Raw genomic sequence first — 18,746 nt, forward strand, 5'->3', positions numbered from 1 at the left:
TTATGCCTACATCTCAGTAAATTTTAAAATATTCTGGTAAAAGACAAAGCTTTTCACATTTCTTTCAAATAGTCTTACAAAATTCAAGTGACATCCCGCAAGTATTTCATGGGCGTAGGCCTACATATTCGATGGGTTCGATCCAACCCCCCCCCCCCCCCTCCCTGAAATCGCTTTTTTTATAATTTAATATATCTGACATTGATATCTGACATTATTATATTTACTCAACATAGAAATACATGCCCAATATCTCTGCAATCTATTTTGGAACCCCCCTTTTCAAAATCCTATGTATTGGAACCCCCTCCTTTTCAAAATCCTATGTACGCCCATGCATTTAAAAGAACAGGGGCTTCGGAAGCCATGGCCGTAGGCCTACCAGTGTTTGGGCCATGAACGGTTTTTTTGTTCTCTCTTTCTATGGTGCTCGCATAGTATAGATCTTGCTTTTAATTGCTTCCGACGCTCCTGCAGAACAATATATTCAAAGCACACCGGCAACAATACTTTCAACGTAAACGAGCCATTTCTAAGGAGCACCGACCTTCGGTCAGCTTTGTTTTCGGAATTCCGCGCTTGCGCAGTTCGTAACTCCGAGACTAATGTTTTAAACAACGTTGCAGTAACGGAAACTTTCGCTTCATGTTATTATTTCATGGATAATTTCAGAATTATCATCTACTAGATCAAGTTGAAAGAATGACATTTCTTAGTTATAAATAGAAACTTAGGGAAATACAGCACGACGATTGTAAATTATACACAGGTAAGTCTTATATTTGCTAAATTTGCAGTCACAATAACTTGAATAAGTTGCATAATCATTGATAATGGCGGATTACCATCCTTTTCGTATCCTGGCGTTATGTTGTTTCGACACGATAAGCAAAACATTTAAATATAATAAAAACAATACTTCGTAAATACAATAATCAGGGGTGGGAATTGGTGAACTGTATCAAAGAGGAAATCTAGAGGGGTCCTGGAAATTCTTGAAATCCTAGGTTAAAATCTGTGCCATCTGACACATTTTGGAGCAAAGGACGATTAAAATGCGAGGAAACGCAATGTTCCATGAGACGAAAACAGCTGATCCGAGGAGAATTCCCACCAATGAATAATGCTTTACCTATCTCAAGTCACATTAGTTTATTATGAAAAACAGGGATAATCTCCCACGAATGTCAAGTGTTCCTCCAAAGAAACAAGCTGCTAAGCCGTAGACCTACAGATGTTTCCGCCAGTTTGACAAACGTCACGTTTTCGATAGTTTTATTCACTGATATTTACAAACATTGCTGTATTACTGAAGTATAAGTGAAATATAAGTGATTCACTCATATTTGACAGATACTGCTGTATAAGTGAAATATAGGCTAAGTATAAGTGAAATATAAGTAAATATCAAAGGCCGTAGTATGTTCTGTCCTGTCTAAGGTAAGATCATATATAAAAGATGACTTTCTGCTTTTGAAACATGTAGACTATGAAGACTGGGTCAGGATTAATTATCAATTTAATTTTTTACATCCAGTAGTGTGATGAACTAATCAGTGCTCTGGTGGCATAATTAAAGAAATGAAATTAGGCAGCAATCTGCCTCTGGAGGCCAAATTTCAATATTCTCGTGTAATTGCTGTATTAATGCCACTGACTCTTATCTCCACCCACGGAAATAGATGCCAATTTTGGTCAAGCTACCAACCAGTAACAAATGTTTTGTTAAAAAAAGAAGAAAAAAAAGAAGAGTGAACCAACAGATTCAAAATCCATGAATACCATGGGAATTCCCTGGACCCATTTAATTCAAGTAATTGTTTTAAAAAGTTATTGTTCTTATGTCACCGGTACAGTATGACAGCACTTCCACACACTATCTGTAAACTGTCAGCAAAACATAAAAATTGAAACACAATAGTCTTAACAAAGTGGTGTTTTATTCTTCCCGATGTGACCCACTAATATATCTGAATAGTATATGCAAAGAAATATTTTATAAATAATATAAATGTATATTTATTTTCAAATGTTAGATTGGATTCTCTCACATCCCTTTTCTTGTTATGTCCAGTTCAGTGCCATCTTGATATATGTCATCCAGCATTCAGATGGGATTCTGCAAAACAAAAAAACAAAAAAATATTTTATATAGTCTGGATAGATCTGCTATGTAATTAGCAATTGTTTAATGTAAACATTTAGTTCTTTCTATTAGTTTCTAAAGACTAAGAGAATCATAGCTTACCAAGTTTCAGGTGTGGGGAATCAAAACTTCAGGAAAAAACTAACTTTCAGTTAAATTTTCAATTTTACTTTTAAAAATAATAGTTTAAAAAACTATTCAATCAAATCTCTAGGATAAACGTTTTTTGTATTAAAACAGACTTTTAAATATTCAATGTTGACCTTTAATTTTAATTAAGAAGAAACCAAAAAATAAAATACATACATGTACCATATATATATATATATATATATATATATATATATATATATATATATATATATATATATATTTTTTTTTTTTTTTTAATCTCTTAAGTTCTGGAAACTACTCGAAAGAATCATGCGAATAACTGTTTATAAATTTCTCTGATTCGACTGATTATGTTTCCATAATCCAAATGGTATTGTATTTATATGTGCATGTTGAGGATATTAAAGCTGGATGATCAACTTGAATAAAACATCAGTCAGACTGATTTGTTCAGTACATGAACTACATGCATGTACCATTACAACATGTATGTATCTGGAGATAACTGGTGAATAAATGAAAACAACCATTTTGATTGTGCATTTTGTAAAAAAAAATATGATAATCCTAGTTTTTTCTTTTGGTGTTCTCTGTAGCATCTTTATTTTTCTGAACAAACAATAGGTATTTTGACTGGAGAACAGTTTAATGTAAATGATATTAACAGGCAATAATTGGGCTTATAAAAATGAATATGTGTAGTTAGCAAACATAAAAGCTAAAAAAAATAATTCATGTTGCTGTTTAAAATTTCAGTTATTACAACTGCCCCCATGTCATGTCATAGGGTTTAACGTGCACATTCAGAGCAAGCTGTTGTAGTGCACGCCTGTCGTGGGCGCAAGTGCTTGCGGAGCAAGCTCTTCAACTGCCCCCATTTGTCTTGGGCTTTTATTTAACACTGTGTGAAGTACCAATTACTGTTAGTCTGCCAGAAGTAGAGATACACATCCTTTTGATAAGACAGGTACAAAGTGATCAGGTGACCACTCCCATTCTCCTATAGACATTTTATTGCCCCATTTAGTGGAGCTATGTAATCCCTTTGTAAGGTGATATCTAACGACTTCCAGTGTTTGTAAATTGCAGAAATTGATGAACATTACATAAATTATTTGAGTTCATTTAATCAAAATACATATACATATGATGTTTTTCAAGTTGATTTTATCACACAAACTGTTTTAAGGTACAATGGCAAAAATGTCACAATGACTAAAATTATATAATGAAAAATTATAGCTTAGGCCGAAAAAAAAAAAATTACTTGTTTCCTATTACATGCTGGAAAAATATAGGGTAGGTAGGTAGGAAAAACATTTTATTTTGGAAAATAATGTTATTTATGGATATTAAATAAAGGTGTTGACTACCGGTATCCAAAATAACCTCTGCATGTATAGAAATGCATTATGCAAACCAACAATACCATCCATCACAGTGTTTTCCCTAGAAATGAAGTAAGGCATGGTAAAGTGACGTTTTGGGGGCATATTTTATGTGCAGTTTTAAATATAAGGGCTTTTTTTTCCATTATACAATTTTCAAAAGGACAAAAACCGTATGGCCATTTTATTTTCAATATCTATTTCATAACTTAATTAAAAAAAGGAAATATGTAGTACTATCCACATAGGTGTGTTTAAAGGCTTCTTTTTACATGGGCAACTTATAAATTTATAAAAGGCAAGGTATTTTGATTTTGAGGGCAACATGGTGCTAACCTAGCTATCTGTGGGAGAGTACATACAAAAGACCCCTTGCTGTTTAATAATAGGCAGAAGATTTACTCTCATACTAACACTTCTGTATTGGTCCAGGACAGACTTGGTTGAACCTTAATTGGATAGAAACCAGTAAATAAGTTATAACAATTTCTTTTAATGAAAACTGAAAAGAAGGGTTCTATATTTATCTGTCCAACAATAACATTTAATTTTTTTTTATGAATATTATCTTTCCTAGTGTATCTAAGAAATGGTAGACTTGCCAATTTTATAATTTTCAATGTTAGTTTTATTCTGTATGCATCCAGTATTAAAGTACACATTTGGTTTGAAGTAATCAATTGGTCCAATGAATAGAAATGCAGTACAAATGCTCATGATGCTCAAACGAATGTTAAAAAGTAAAGTTTGTTTTATTTAACGACGCCACTAGAGCACATTGATTTTTATCTTTAATATCATCGGCTATTGGACGTCAAACACATGGTCATTCTGACACTGTTTTTAGCGGAAACCCGCGAAGTTCCCAGTGACCACTTACAAAAAATAACGAAACGCATCGAGATCTTACTGACATATTTAATCATTTGATTTGGCAGAAAACTCCATCAGTATCGGTAAACATTCCCTCCCCTAATTTATCAGAAGGTCACTAAATTTCTACAAGGCCAGTTTGTCGCTGGAGTAAATCATTAAATATAGTTATTATTATTATTATTATTATTATTATTATTAATCAGAACACCTCGCTACGCTAGATGTAGAGTAAATCGGAAAAGATCGCATATATTCGTGAAAACAATTTTCCGACTCTTCGCCCGATATCTCACGAAAGTTACCGAACTTCAATTTGAAGGGAAGTAACTCCATCAATCAATTGTTAGAAGAAAACATTTCGTGGCTAACGGGTCGCCAATAAAACTAAATTTGCGACAGTAAAACCACCGATATACGTCCGCAAATCGGAAAACATAGTAGGGTTATCTCCTAAATGACACAAAATTAGTGCTTGTGATAGTTTTGGAATGTTTTCGTGGAAATCGTTGTTATATTAAAAAAAACATTTTTGGATATACAAAAAAAGTTTTAGGGTCGGCAGGTTCAAATTAGGGTCGGTCGGGTAACCGGAAACAAACAATATTTTATGATACACCTTATTAATACTTCCAAGCTATTAAAATTTGCCTTGACATAAAAAAGAAGAAAGAAAAATCATGTTTGTTGGTAAAGGAGGGACACCGCAAGTATATTTTAATTAATTACTACTAATTAGTTAAAATACTTAAATGTAAAAACATTTAGCTAAATATATAAAGTAAAGTATATTTTACAAGTTAAAGTTGGTTTAACATGTCTTCTAGATAATGTTTTACTGTCTATAGTATTGTCTAAAAATATGATTATCTAAAATGGGCATAACTTATGAATGGCTAGGTGTATATATAAGAACTGTAAACAATTTTGGAAACTAGACATAAATAGCTTTCTGATCATACCACACAAGTTACTGAATTCAAAAATAATTTATTTTCTCAACTGTGGCAGTTGGCTTGATCTTCAATCTTGCCCAAAACAAAACAACAACAGAACACTACCAAACCTTTGTGTGACAAAATAACTATAATCAGCACTATATATCTTAGTTTGAACTTTTAATATAGTTATATTTACTAAATGAAATGCCTATGCACATGCATTAACATAAATAAATTGAGAATTTATAAGACAAAGGAATTTTATCTTTTTATAATGCCGCCATTTTGTCTGATTTGAAAATCCAACATTGATTGTAATTCATGGTTTTTAAATGAAAAACATGAACTGTTAAAATAAACAAATAGCTGCTACATGTAGTCAGATACTTACCAAATTAGTTTTCCTGTATGATAGACTTGTTCCACGTACATGAGGTATAGTCTTAACTAAACACATGTGCACAAAGAAATGTCCAAGTGCCGCCATTTTGTTTTCTTCTCTGGTTTCCTCCTACTGGCTGGAGACCCACACAATGATGTCTAAATTAAGTCCTTTTGAAGTTGTACCATACTGCCTAAGATGGCAAGCCTATTAATCTCAGGATTTTGCACCTCTCATAATAATCCCTTGTTCTATCTGAGTTCCTGATGTCATTGTTGTTGTCTTTGTTTTTCTTGTGGTTTTATTTTTTCTTTATTCTCCCCCCCCGCCCCACATTTCAGTGGACTGTTTTTAATTAATAATAAATTAATTAGGCAAAGATGTTTTGATCGGGTTGGTACATCTTCGAAGATGTCTGTTAAACCTGTGTTTTCTGATTTGTATAGCAAAGATAAGTACCAATCATACATTAAAATCTTGCATGGACGCTACCGTTCTCGTAACATTTTTTTCTTGTATTATTAAACGGATCTTTCGATCAGCTACATAAGGTAAATAGTGGCAATCAATATACACAATTATTTTACATGTTCTGTTTTTCACACTCGCAAGATTGAAATTACGTGCGCTGTACGAGCGCGATCGCACCTGCGCACCTTAAAAGGTAAGGTATGTAAATGTTGCAAAAATTAATCAATAAACCAATAATGTGTTCTTCTAATTTTGTTGTTTGGTTCATTAGTGTAGTCTGACTTCTTTTCCCTTTCAGGAATGGAGTTATTCAAAAATCTTAGGAGCAGTGCCATAGAAAATATGATTGACATACACTGTCTGATGCAGACAATTTGATGTTTTAATTACAATATGTACTATTTAGATAATTTGATGCACACAGTTATACATACCTTTTCACTGTCAGATGGTTTGGTGAATGTGCAGCTAAACATGTATAAGCATAAACTTAATTTATCTTGAATTTCATTATTATGTACAACGAACATGTTTATATAGTAGTTGGGATATGGGTAAGTTTCGTAAAGAAAATACACTGTTGACAAACCCCGCTATTTTCACGAAAATATAAATAAGAATTTGTAATGTATTGTTAGCAATCTTGCATTAGTTGCAAAAAATAAAATACAAAAACACATGATAGCATTTTATTTGTTTCAGTATGATTACAAGGCATGTACCAAAGAAAAGTGCACAAGTAAGAATTACTAATTTGTGTTTCTCTGTGCTGTGCACAAATTACATATTCAAGTCAGGTGGGGTCAAGATAGATATAGCAGCGTTCGAAGTAAGCACTTGTCTGTTTGTCACGACAAGTGAAAATTTACTCAGACAGGCATAATTTACCTTAGTGGTTATCTAGCGGACAAGTAAATTTTTGTTTGTTACAAAACAGTATCATAATTTTTAGCAATTTGTTGTACTTAGAAAAATAACAACAACCCCAAAACCAACAAAAAAAACCCCACCCACAACAAAATCAGCAGTGTCTCATCGCAAAATGTTATACAAATATCGTGGTTTGAGAGTTAACTAAACATGGTATTGATAACATAATAGTCATAGCTCGTGAATATTCGGAATACCTTTGAGTTGTGATTGAGTTCCGAATTCCCCACTCGGAACATCTCGGCTGACATAAATAATTTATTTGATCGACAAATTATATTCGATACCATTCGTATTTAAAAAAGGGAAAAAAAGTTTATTGTTTTGTCGTTTTAGTTTAAAATGAAATAATTGCCTGTTTACCACAAATGTGAAAATGAGCTTTCCTTTGATTTTTGTGAATTACTGATTACATTATCGGTAATGTGATAAACGAAAACCTGTTAGACAGGTTACTCTAAGATTAAAAACATATTACTTAACATTTATTATTTAGGTGTAAGTTATATTTACATATATGTATATCTGCAGTAAATTTTATTAAATACATGTAAGTTACTTAAAAATTATTTTGTATGACAAAACAAAATTACGATCTGTGAAAAGGCGGGATAACCCCAATCACATGGTTTCTTGTTGATTTGTTATCAGAACAAGTCTAAAAATAACAGACCTGTTTTATACAAATAAAAGTAAAAATATGGCTTATCTCCCCACCATAGAGGTTGTGTCCATCCCCAACTCCAGAGATCATTCCTACGGGCCTAAATAGGCGTTTAGCCATGGACATTGCCCGGTACAGATGTGTCATTTACCAAGCTTTGGTAATCACAAATTTAATTAATATTAAGAATAAACATTTCTGTTTTGAAGCGATGCGATGTAGTACGTTTTAAGATGCTTATTTAAAGGGTTTTTTTTAGGTGTTGTTTTTTTATCATATCATGCATATTACCTTGGACGAGACTCCGGATTAGTTGTCACTACGGTACCTTCACTTCAGGTTGTGATGCGTTTTTGACAAATGTCAAGTAAGCAACCAAAGTTAAATGGAAACGTTTATTTTGAAGTAAGTAAAGTACACCTTATTCATTATATTTATCACTAGCTTTGTTATTGTAAAGTTATTTGAGTTGTAAATGTGATTGAAATCCATTTACATAGCGTAGACCTTTCAGCAGTGACCGGACAATCGTGAATTTTATTTTTTAGTTAAGTTTTTAACGTGTATTTAACCAAATATATTTTTCGGCTTTGATTCGTGGAAAGATATCGACTATTTCATTTTCAAATGAAATTGCAACATGTCAAAAGTCTGACAAAATGTCAAATTGTTTGATGATGAAACGCACACCCACCTCCCAAGCTAAATGCTTTTAAATTACATTTGAGTGTAGTTATATATATATAAATTGTTATTTAACAGTTTTATTACATTTGAGTGTAGTTATATATATATAAATTGTTATTTAACACTTTTATTACATTTGAGTGTAGTTATATATATATAAATTGTTATTTAACAGTTTTATTACATTTGAGTGTAGTTATATATATATAAATTGTTATTTAACAGTTTTATTACTTTTGAGTGTAGTTATATATATATAAATTGTTATTTAACAGTTTTATTACATTTGAGTGTAGTTATATATATATAAATTGTTATTTAACAGTTTTATTACATTTGAGTGTAGTTATATATATATATATAAATTGTTATTTAACAGTTTTATTACATTTAAATTACATTTGAGTGTAGTTATATATATATAAATTGTTATTTAACAGTTTTATTACATTTGAGTGTAGTTATATATATATAAATTGTTATTTAACAGTTTTATTACATTTAAATTACATTTGAGTGTAGTTATATATATATAAATTGTTATTTAACAGTTTTATTACATTTAAATTACATTTGAGTGTAGTTATATATATATAAATTGTTATTTAACAGATTTATTACATTTGAGTGTAGTTATATATATATAAATTGTTATTTAACAGTTTTATTACATTTGAGTGTAGTTATATATATATAAATTGTTATTTAACAGTTTTATTACATTTAAATTACATTTGAGTGTAGTTATATATATATAAATTGTTATTTAACAGTTTTATTACATTTAAATTACATTTGAGTGTAGTTATATATATATAAATTGTTATTTAACAGATTTATTACATTTGAGTGTAGTTATATATATATAAATTGTTATTTAACAGTTTTATTACATTTAAATTACATTTGAGTGTAGTTATATATATATAAATTGTTATTTAACAGCTTTATTACATTTGAGTGTAGTTATATATATATAAATTGTTATTTAACAGTTTTATTACATTTGAGTGTAGTTATATATATATAAATTGTTATTTAACAGTTTTATTACATTTGAGTGTAGTTATATATATATAAATTGTTATTTAACAGTTTTATTACATTTGAGTGTAGTTATATATATATAAATTGTTATTTAACAGTTTTATTACTTTTGAGTGTAGTTATATATATATAAATTGTTATTTAACAGTTTTATTACATTTGAGTGTAGTTATATATATATAAATTGTTATTTAACAGTTTTATTACATTTGAGTGTAGTTATATATATATATAAATTGTTATTTAACAGTTTTATTACATTTAAATTACATTTGAGTGTAGTTATATATATATATAAATTGTTATTTAACAGTTTTATTACATTTAAATTACATTTGAGTGTAGTTATATATATATAAATTGTTATTTAACAGTTTTATTACATTTGAGTGTAGTTATATATATATATAAATTGTTATTTAACAGTTTTATTACATTTGAGTGTAGTTATATATATATATAAATTGTTATTTAACAGTTTTATTACATTTGAGTGTAGTTATATATATATATATAAATTGTTATTTAACAGTTTTATTACATTTGAGTGTAGTTATATATATATAAATTGTTATTTAACAGTTTTATTACTTTTTCCATATTTAATAGTGAACAGAATACAACAAAGAATTTTACCTCAATCTGCCTGTAAACTGAATTCCCATGCATCGGAACTTATTTGGGCTCAATTTGGCCCATGGTTTAAGGGTACTGTTTAGAGGAGTTTCACTGCATCATGTAAACTTGTATGTACTGGTATATGTAACAGTACACAGTGGTAGAAATTAGGAAATATTTTCACTGGCCCGGGGGACTAGTAGCTGAGGAAAGTTACTAGTCCTCAGATAAAATCACTAGTCCCCCCCCCCCCCCCACACACACACACACACACACACACACTTCATTATCGAAGCAGTTTGAAAAGACGAAACCTATATGGAATCTAGCATGTTGTTCAAGGATTGAACACACATTACTATGTTGCTTGTACTTTATCTATGGTGCAAATATAATGGACATCCATAATAAAATTAATAAAAGTGAAGTTTCAAATGTGTTGTCATTTGTGGTTAGTTTTCGTATTTGTTTAATGGAGATTCCTTATTTAGAAGCCATTGTCACAAGTTTCTGGCTAACAATACTTTTTAAAAGATCATAATTATATATGATAAACATTACAGTAAAGTACACAACCTTGGTCGTCATTCAGTAAATATATATTTTTTTTAATTACACACACCCACACACACACAAAGGCGGCAGCAAAGGGTGGGGTATTTACAAAAAAATAATAGCAATTATAATATTAAATTAATTTGTCATACAACTCAGGAATTATCTCTACTGTTACTGAATTATTTTATTCTGTCCTAATACACTCGGATGTCCACAGGTAAACTCAAGACGTTTGGAAGCAGTTAGTTAAAATCGAAAGGATATATATAAAATTACCTGGGGAAAATAAATGTACACACCACCATGGGGCCCCCTGATGTTCGTGGTCCATAGCACATGCTACATGTGCTAATAGGATAAAACAGTCCGACGTAAAAAGAAAAGTAAATGTGTTCTTGAAATAGGAAGAAAAAAAAATGTGTGTGCAATTTCGAAAACAATCGGCTCAGTAATAAATATTTGTAGTAAATTCCATAGCATGAAAAAACGGAGAGACGTAGCCTAGTGGTAAAGCGCTCGCTTGATGCGTGGTCGGTTTGGGATTGATCCCCGTCGGTGGGCCCATGCTTTGGACTATTTCTTGCTCCAGCCAGTGCACCACGACTGGTACATCAAAGGAAGTGGTATGTGCTATCCTGTCTATGGGATGGTGCATATAAAAGATCTCTTGCTGCTAATTGAAAAGAGTAGCCTATGAAGTGGCGACAGTGGGTTCCCTCGATCCCTCAATATCTGTGTGGTCCTTAACCATATGTCTGATGCCATATAACCGTAAATAAAATGTGTTAAGTGCGTCATTAAAATAAAACATTTCCTTCCTTCCTTCCCTGTGGGACGGACTACAGATGTGAAATGCTTCAATACAGATTAACAAATACGGATTTACAAAATTATATTTTCCAATGAAGGCGTCGCATAAATCTGTTATGCTTATGAATCGTAATAAGTATTATTAAAAAATATTGAAATTGAACGTACTAGAAATCTTATTATATAATCAACATACTAAAATTGTATTAGTACAAGTTTATTTTTATATTTCAAGTTAAATTTCACTGCGTAAACAAAGTGACATGGGTAAACAGTTACGTGCTTTGTTGCAAGCTTACGGCAGTTAAGCGTAACTTCCGAGAATGAACAGTTCTGAAAATGTTAGGCATACAGTGCACTCCACAAAAGTTGACATACGAAAACACTACGCGCATACTATCAATACTGAATTATCTTAAAACTACCAAAAATCTTTACTATGGTGCTTGAACCAGAAATATAACTTTTGAAGGTTATTTTGTAAAACAAAAATTGCTAATTCCGTTTCAGTTACTAAATTCCGTGATTCTATCAATTATTCTGTGATCACGGAAAATGATCTCCTCTAAAAGAAGATCGAAATAAAAACCACAGAAAAATATTCGGGTATCCCAAATTAGGGGATCATTAAAAAATATATAAAAAATTCACATATCTTGAAATCTTTATTAAAATAATATAAGTAATATTAAAACTTTGATCGATTTGCCAAAATTAATGAAAATTTAGTGGCCCAGATATGGGTTTGGGGGGGGGGGGGGGGCAGCACCATGCATACTTTTTGTGATTATAAGCAGAATAATGCTAGAAAACAATTGAGCTAACTATTATATTATAGGTATGTTACTGTTTTTATTTATTTATTTAAATTTATTTATTTATTTGTTATTTATTTACAGGTATGACGTTGTTAAAGCTATATGCCACATTGGCCGTCACTGTGGTGATATTTTCCACCAGTCACTTCGCTGCTAAAGGTAAATGTTTAAAGCCCTGTGTATGACTACATGGTCCAAAAACATTGTTGGGATTCCAGGACAAATATGTCCCCACTTGTTCACATTTGTATCACTTCCTGTCTACACAATGAATATTCTTGGACTTTAGGGCTAGCTCTGGGTGTGTAGAAAATGTCGTCCAATTATCTATTAAATTAAAAAAATTGCAGAAACTCACTATTATTTTCAACAAATATAGCAGTTTATTTAAATGGGCGATTTTCATCAGGATTCCCAACGATGCAGTTAGCATGAAAACACACACTGTATGTTGAGAGGGGCAATGTTTCTACATTTCACTTTAGCAATTAATTAAAAATAGAGGACATTTAACTGTACCATGTTTGAAAATAAGATTTTAACAACAACAACAACCAAAAACACTGGTAGAAAACCTTGATTATTACCACACCCACCCACCTCTTTTCCCAGTTATAGCTATACTTTTGAGTCATTCCATGTCAAATCAACAAATCGCCCATGCACTTCGGTTTGAGATTCACTTGAAATTTGTACCAAACATGCCTCAGTTATCCACATGAACAAATCTCAAGTTTGAGTTCTGTATTTCAAATAGTTTTCAAGTGTGGGACATTTTCCTAACTATGGTAAAAGTTAATTTTAACTGAAAAATAGTCGCCATAATTTTCCTGCTATATTTCAAGACCTATTATCTCAGGACATGATGGACTTTGAGCCCTGAAATTTTGCATGGGCACTAAGGAGGTTCTAAACGACTGATTTATGGCATCAGACTGAATGACTGGATACGAATGAAAAATGTTGAAAATGCAAGTTTATTTCACGAGCACCCATTTTCCACTCTAAAACAATGTCTTACATTCACTGCACACACATAACATTTTTTGTCTATGAAGTTCACCCCTCGGGTTGGAATTACTTATCTATACCTCACAACGGTGTTAGATTCTATTATTATTACCCACATGGTTAAAAATATCTTGGTACATACATGTAGTATCAAAGTGATATGTCCCACTAGAACTAGCATGACTAGAAGTGGGATGTAACACTTCGACGTCATACGATGTCGTCATCGATTGGCACTACAACCTTAGAGGAACGCGAACCAAACAAGTTGAGTATATATTAAATATAAATTAAGACTGATTATCATAGGTAATAAATAGGATATTCAACTTGCTACTATTTCGAATCATGTTGGTGTCCCTCATGAAATAATTGTCATTGTCACTCGCTAAAGTTCATGACAACTGAAAATTATTTCATTCAGGACATAAACATGATACAAAATGGAAGCTTGTTTAATATCCTATAATTAATTCATGCTTTTTTCTCTTGTGTTGATACTGCCATTTTGGATATCATGTGATGCAGAAATTTGGTCACATGCATGGCATATGCAGGGCTAGAAATGAAAAAAAAAATCTACATGCATCAGGTGCATGCTGAAAAAAAGTTAATGCACCATTAAAATTCTGCATGCACCAAAAATAAGGCAACTTCGTTTTTTTAATTTATACGAAGCTATTCGGAATTATTCGGCAATACCTATATTTATTTATTAACAGTACCGGAACGTTATACAACTGCGTTTATTACTGATTCTTGATCAAATTTAAAAATTTCACCCAACGTAAACGCCTTACAGAAATCTATAATAGGCCTGTTACAAAAACGTACGAATATTTGTGTTTTGTATTAAGCAAGTTATCAACTTTTTTACGCAATACACAGTACTTGAAAAATATTAGCATGCACTGCGTGCACCCAGTTTTAAAAGTTACATGCACACGCAAAAATCAGCATGCACCGATGTACGTCACCGCCAGCCACCACCGCGTAACGTCGCTGAGCTTACACAGGCGTTGCAGGAGGAGTGGAGGAACATTCCTGTGGCTTATTTGAGATGTTTGTGCCAATCCTTTCCCCGTCGTCTTCACACATGCTCACGGGCCATTAATGGTGGACACACCAGATACTGACCTTGATTGGGGGGTGGGGGGGGTTGAACCTTTCGATTACAAATGCAATTCGATTACTGATGATAACTGGCCATGTTTCCATGTGAATGTATCTCATGAATACCAGTCATTAATGTCATATTACATTATCCATCAATTCATTAATAGTTTGTCGTTATTTGTAATGAAAAGTTGTTTTTGTGTTTTCATTGTGTGTCAGTATATTTACCCTACGTCGCAGATGTGGGTCAAGTGTTCTCGTTACACGAGCTTGGTAAATAATTTTGATACTGCAGTTATTTGGGGGATGCCCGTCACATGACTCAAAAATAATACGTCACACCTCTGCTCTCCAAATAGCCATTATTTTTCTCTGAATTATGGACTGTCTACATAATTCAATTATTTTTATAAAATATCAATAATAAGTGGGATATGGTGGTTACGTAGATGGATCAATAAAGTACTTTTAGGTACAAATCAAATGTATATATTTTCAGATAATACTTTGTTGGGTCATTAATTAGGTCAACCATCTGTGACTGAGTGCCTTTAATTAATAGCAATTTACACAATTTCTAATTTCCAATGAATCGAAACTGATATTATTGAGATTTTAAAATGGTTGACAATTTTATATCATCTACACATCAGTATTATACTACATGTAAGCCTAAATTGAAATTGGTTAAATAAAAAATAAATCTTCTCCAAAAGAGGTCGGGTTAGGACAAACAAATTAAATTTTTATTTTCGTTTTGCAGCTTTCAAGTTAGTGCTCACACAAAAAGTATATTTTCATATTTATTATAGGAAATTTGATGGAGAAAAGCTATTTATTACACACCAGTGTAAGATATTACTCATGTCATAACAATTACTCAATATCTAACTAGTGTAATATTGGCACACGCAGACTGGCAGGGTAATTTTTTAATTTGAATGACGTCAATTATGGAATGACGTCACTTTGTACATGTATCTCCCTGCAATAAGATAAATTGGGTGCATGACGCGACTTTTTCCCGAAAGCTAGAAAACATTGAACAGTGCAAAACTGCTGTTGAAAATAATTTTGATAAGAGACTATGAACGTATCTTACCGTGTTTGTATAAAATAGTGTAATTTAAAAGTGTACCATTACGAAATATGGCCATGACTGGAAATTGCGATAAGATAGGCCGTTATATTTGGACCCACTGTCATGGGTGTCAATCCGGCTTTAAAAGTGTTTGGTGGGGGTGGTTAAACTTTTAATTCAAGAAAACAAATCAAAATTGCAAATCAAAACATTGATGTCTGACAGTTTAACAAAATAGTTGTCTATGTTTTAAAACCAAACAAAAACAGTATGTCGTGTGTCTCTTTTTTTCCCTTCTTTTTGTTGTTGTTGTTGCTTTTGCTAAATGAAAAAGTGGGGGGTGGGGGACATTTATATAAATTGTCCCCCAGTGTTGAAAAGTGAGGGGGACACGTCCCCCCTGTCCCCCACCGATTGACTCCCATGCCCACTGTGTTACGTGCGACTTTTTTTACGGCCCTATGTATAAAATGTTGGCGTCACATCTAGTCAATCCCATTCACTCAGCCCAATCTTTGCTGGTCTGATCTACAATTCAGTCATTATTGTGAATTTAAAAACATTAACTAACTAAATCTAAACTGTACATTGATGACGTAGCGTTGCTCACTATGACGTCGATTATGTTTACGTGTGACATAGATCACTTGCTGACCCAATTCGTAGAAAAATAACCTGTAGCAGGTCTCGCTCGTCGAATACCAAAATAGTTCACTAGTTTCATAAAAATGGTATGACAGGCAAGCTCGTTTAGTATTCTCTATGAAAATTGCTTACCGTACCTTAGATTCTCGTTTGATTATCATTTTCCATTAGCCTTTTCATTTGTATCTGAACCACTGAGAAAATTGTTTGTGTTAAGTTAAAACACTAAAAACACACAAACAACATACCGTATATCTTCGCCTGTAAGTCGATCTCGGCTATAAGTCAAGTCCCTAATTTCAAGCCCTGAAAACTTATTTTTTTTATTGACCCGTTTATAAGTCGACCCATGAAAAACAACTTATAAATATTGAAATATTTCTTATTTTCAGCACATGAGAACATTAATGTACAATATTTGAACAAAAGAAAATTATTTTACAAACTTCAGTTTTCACGTTTTATACATCGCAATATAATCAGACTATTCCAATCAAACTATCATTATTACATAGCATCAAAACGAAATATTCCTTTAGTAGAGAGTGAAAGCTGTTTGACTGTTACTGTATGGCACTGTACAGATGGTTTTGTACACAGACAACAACTTTATTTATAAACACTGACAACAGATCACTACGATAAAACTGAAAGTATCACGTTTTGCCGCCATATTAATACATGTAAGGAGGATAACTCTGGAAAGTACACTGGGTTTTTTTACCAAATGATGTGTCCCTATTGCTCTAGTGAACTGCAGAGATCAGTATTTGTTGTCTGAAAAAAAATCAAATTTTATGCACTGCAGTGAATTCATGTTTGTTTTTGTTTTTTTATGAACCCAAATGTATGTAAATAGAAAGCATTAATGTCTAAAAATATAAAACCACCAACATGCAAAGCATTACAATTTACAGACATTAATAATAATAGAAATAATGATAAAAAACGGAAATAACTTATATAAACTTATACATGTGTAATGACTTATACCTGACTTATACGCCATTTATACCTTCGGCTCGGGGTAAAAGAACACACAGAGGGTACATAAAAAGCCATATACCCCTCGTGATGCTTCTACAACTTATAATATATATATATATATATATATATATATCCTAATTATTATTGTTGTTGTTATTATTATAATACAGACATACACGTACATGGCAGTTGCTGTCGGTGCTGTTAAATTCCAGCCCTGCTGTATTTATCATCTATCAATGTTTTCTCTTTATAAAATTTATTAAATTGTCCTTGTTTTTAAGATTGGTTAAACTTAATATAACCTGGATTTTTTCACTACCACAATTATCTAAAAAAAAAAAAAAAAAATTAAAACGTTTAAACATGCATATATATGATGCAACTCTCTTTGTGTATTGCAGAACATTGGAAATGTATATTATAATGTATCTACAGGTACTTGTATTTCATTCATGACACATCCTTACAATATGTATTACCACTGTAAGGCAATGATTCAAGGCTCCCCAGCCTTGACATTGTCTGTTTGATCTGGGGTAATAAAAAACAAATAATAACAAAAAAGACTGACCTCCCCCCCCCCAAAAAAAACAAAAAAACAACAAAAACACCCACAAAACAACAACAACAAAAAACACCCACACACCCTGCTATTGTTTAAATGATGTGAACTAAACCTAAATTCTGTGAAAACAACTCATAATTTGTTTGTTGCATTACAGTAAATGGTATTATGTGTAATCCTTTTAATAACAATAAAAAATAATTTCAAGTACTGGGTTATTTAAATATTACAAAGATTGATGTTGATCAGCAAATTTTTTTTAGAAAAAAACTTTTATAAATTTTTTGTTACTAAAATTATTAAAGGAAGAACTATTTGCTAAACTGTACTATTAATTAAGGTAAGACAGCTAGTGACCACAGGACAAACGCCTAATAAAATTGTGGTTAATTTTACAGGTACATGCCATGGAAATTGCATTTTAGAAAACTATTTACTTTAATGGTTTTATTTTAGTGGGATGCTCAATTAAAAAAGCTATGCTTCAGAACTCTGATTATTTATTCCTCATCCCTAACAATTAATGGTGCATTTAAAGGACCTTATTTCTCTAAAAATTAATAATAAATCAAAATTACATTAATTTTTACAGACCAAATCTAGCTATTGCATCACTTTAACTACACCATGATGGAGTGAAATCCATGTCAACCCTCTCAGAAATGTTAGTGGACCATTGCCATAATTCAATTATTTTTACAAAATATCATTAATAAGTGGAGTATGGTGGTTACATAGATGGCTGAATAAAGTACATTTAGGGACAAATCAAATATATATATTTTTAAGTAATACTTTGTTAGGCCATGTAATAGGTCAGTGGTCTGTGACAATATGCCTTTAATATATGGTAGATAATTATGTTGAGGTTTTTTGGAGATGCTGAATTCG

At 31.6% G+C, this 18,746-nt stretch overlaps 1 protein-coding gene across 2 annotated transcripts in view; it reads left to right on the forward strand.

Annotated features, from left to right (window-relative positions):
* Window positions 1-591: 591 nt before the first annotated feature.
* The window catches only part of LOC121386321, a 105,809-nt gene continuing 87,654 nt past the window's right edge, over window positions 592-18,746 (forward strand). Inside the window, exons 1-3 of one of the 2 annotated variants that reach the window (XM_041517189.1) lie at window positions 592-769; window positions 7,018-7,054; window positions 12,529-12,606. In XM_041517189.1, coding sequence (XP_041373123.1) covers window positions 12,531-12,606 — 76 coding nt within the window. In that variant the 5' untranslated portion in view covers window positions 592-769; window positions 7,018-7,054; window positions 12,529-12,530. The remainder of the gene's footprint in view (window positions 770-7,017; window positions 7,055-12,528; window positions 12,607-18,746) is intronic. The other variant, XM_041517188.1, reaches the window with a different exon arrangement.

Source organism: Gigantopelta aegis, chromosome 12 (genome assembly GCF_016097555.1).
Source record: "Gigantopelta aegis isolate Gae_Host chromosome 12, Gae_host_genome, whole genome shotgun sequence".
In the NCBI taxonomy this organism is placed as follows: domain Eukaryota; kingdom Metazoa; phylum Mollusca; class Gastropoda; order Neomphalida; family Peltospiridae; genus Gigantopelta; species Gigantopelta aegis.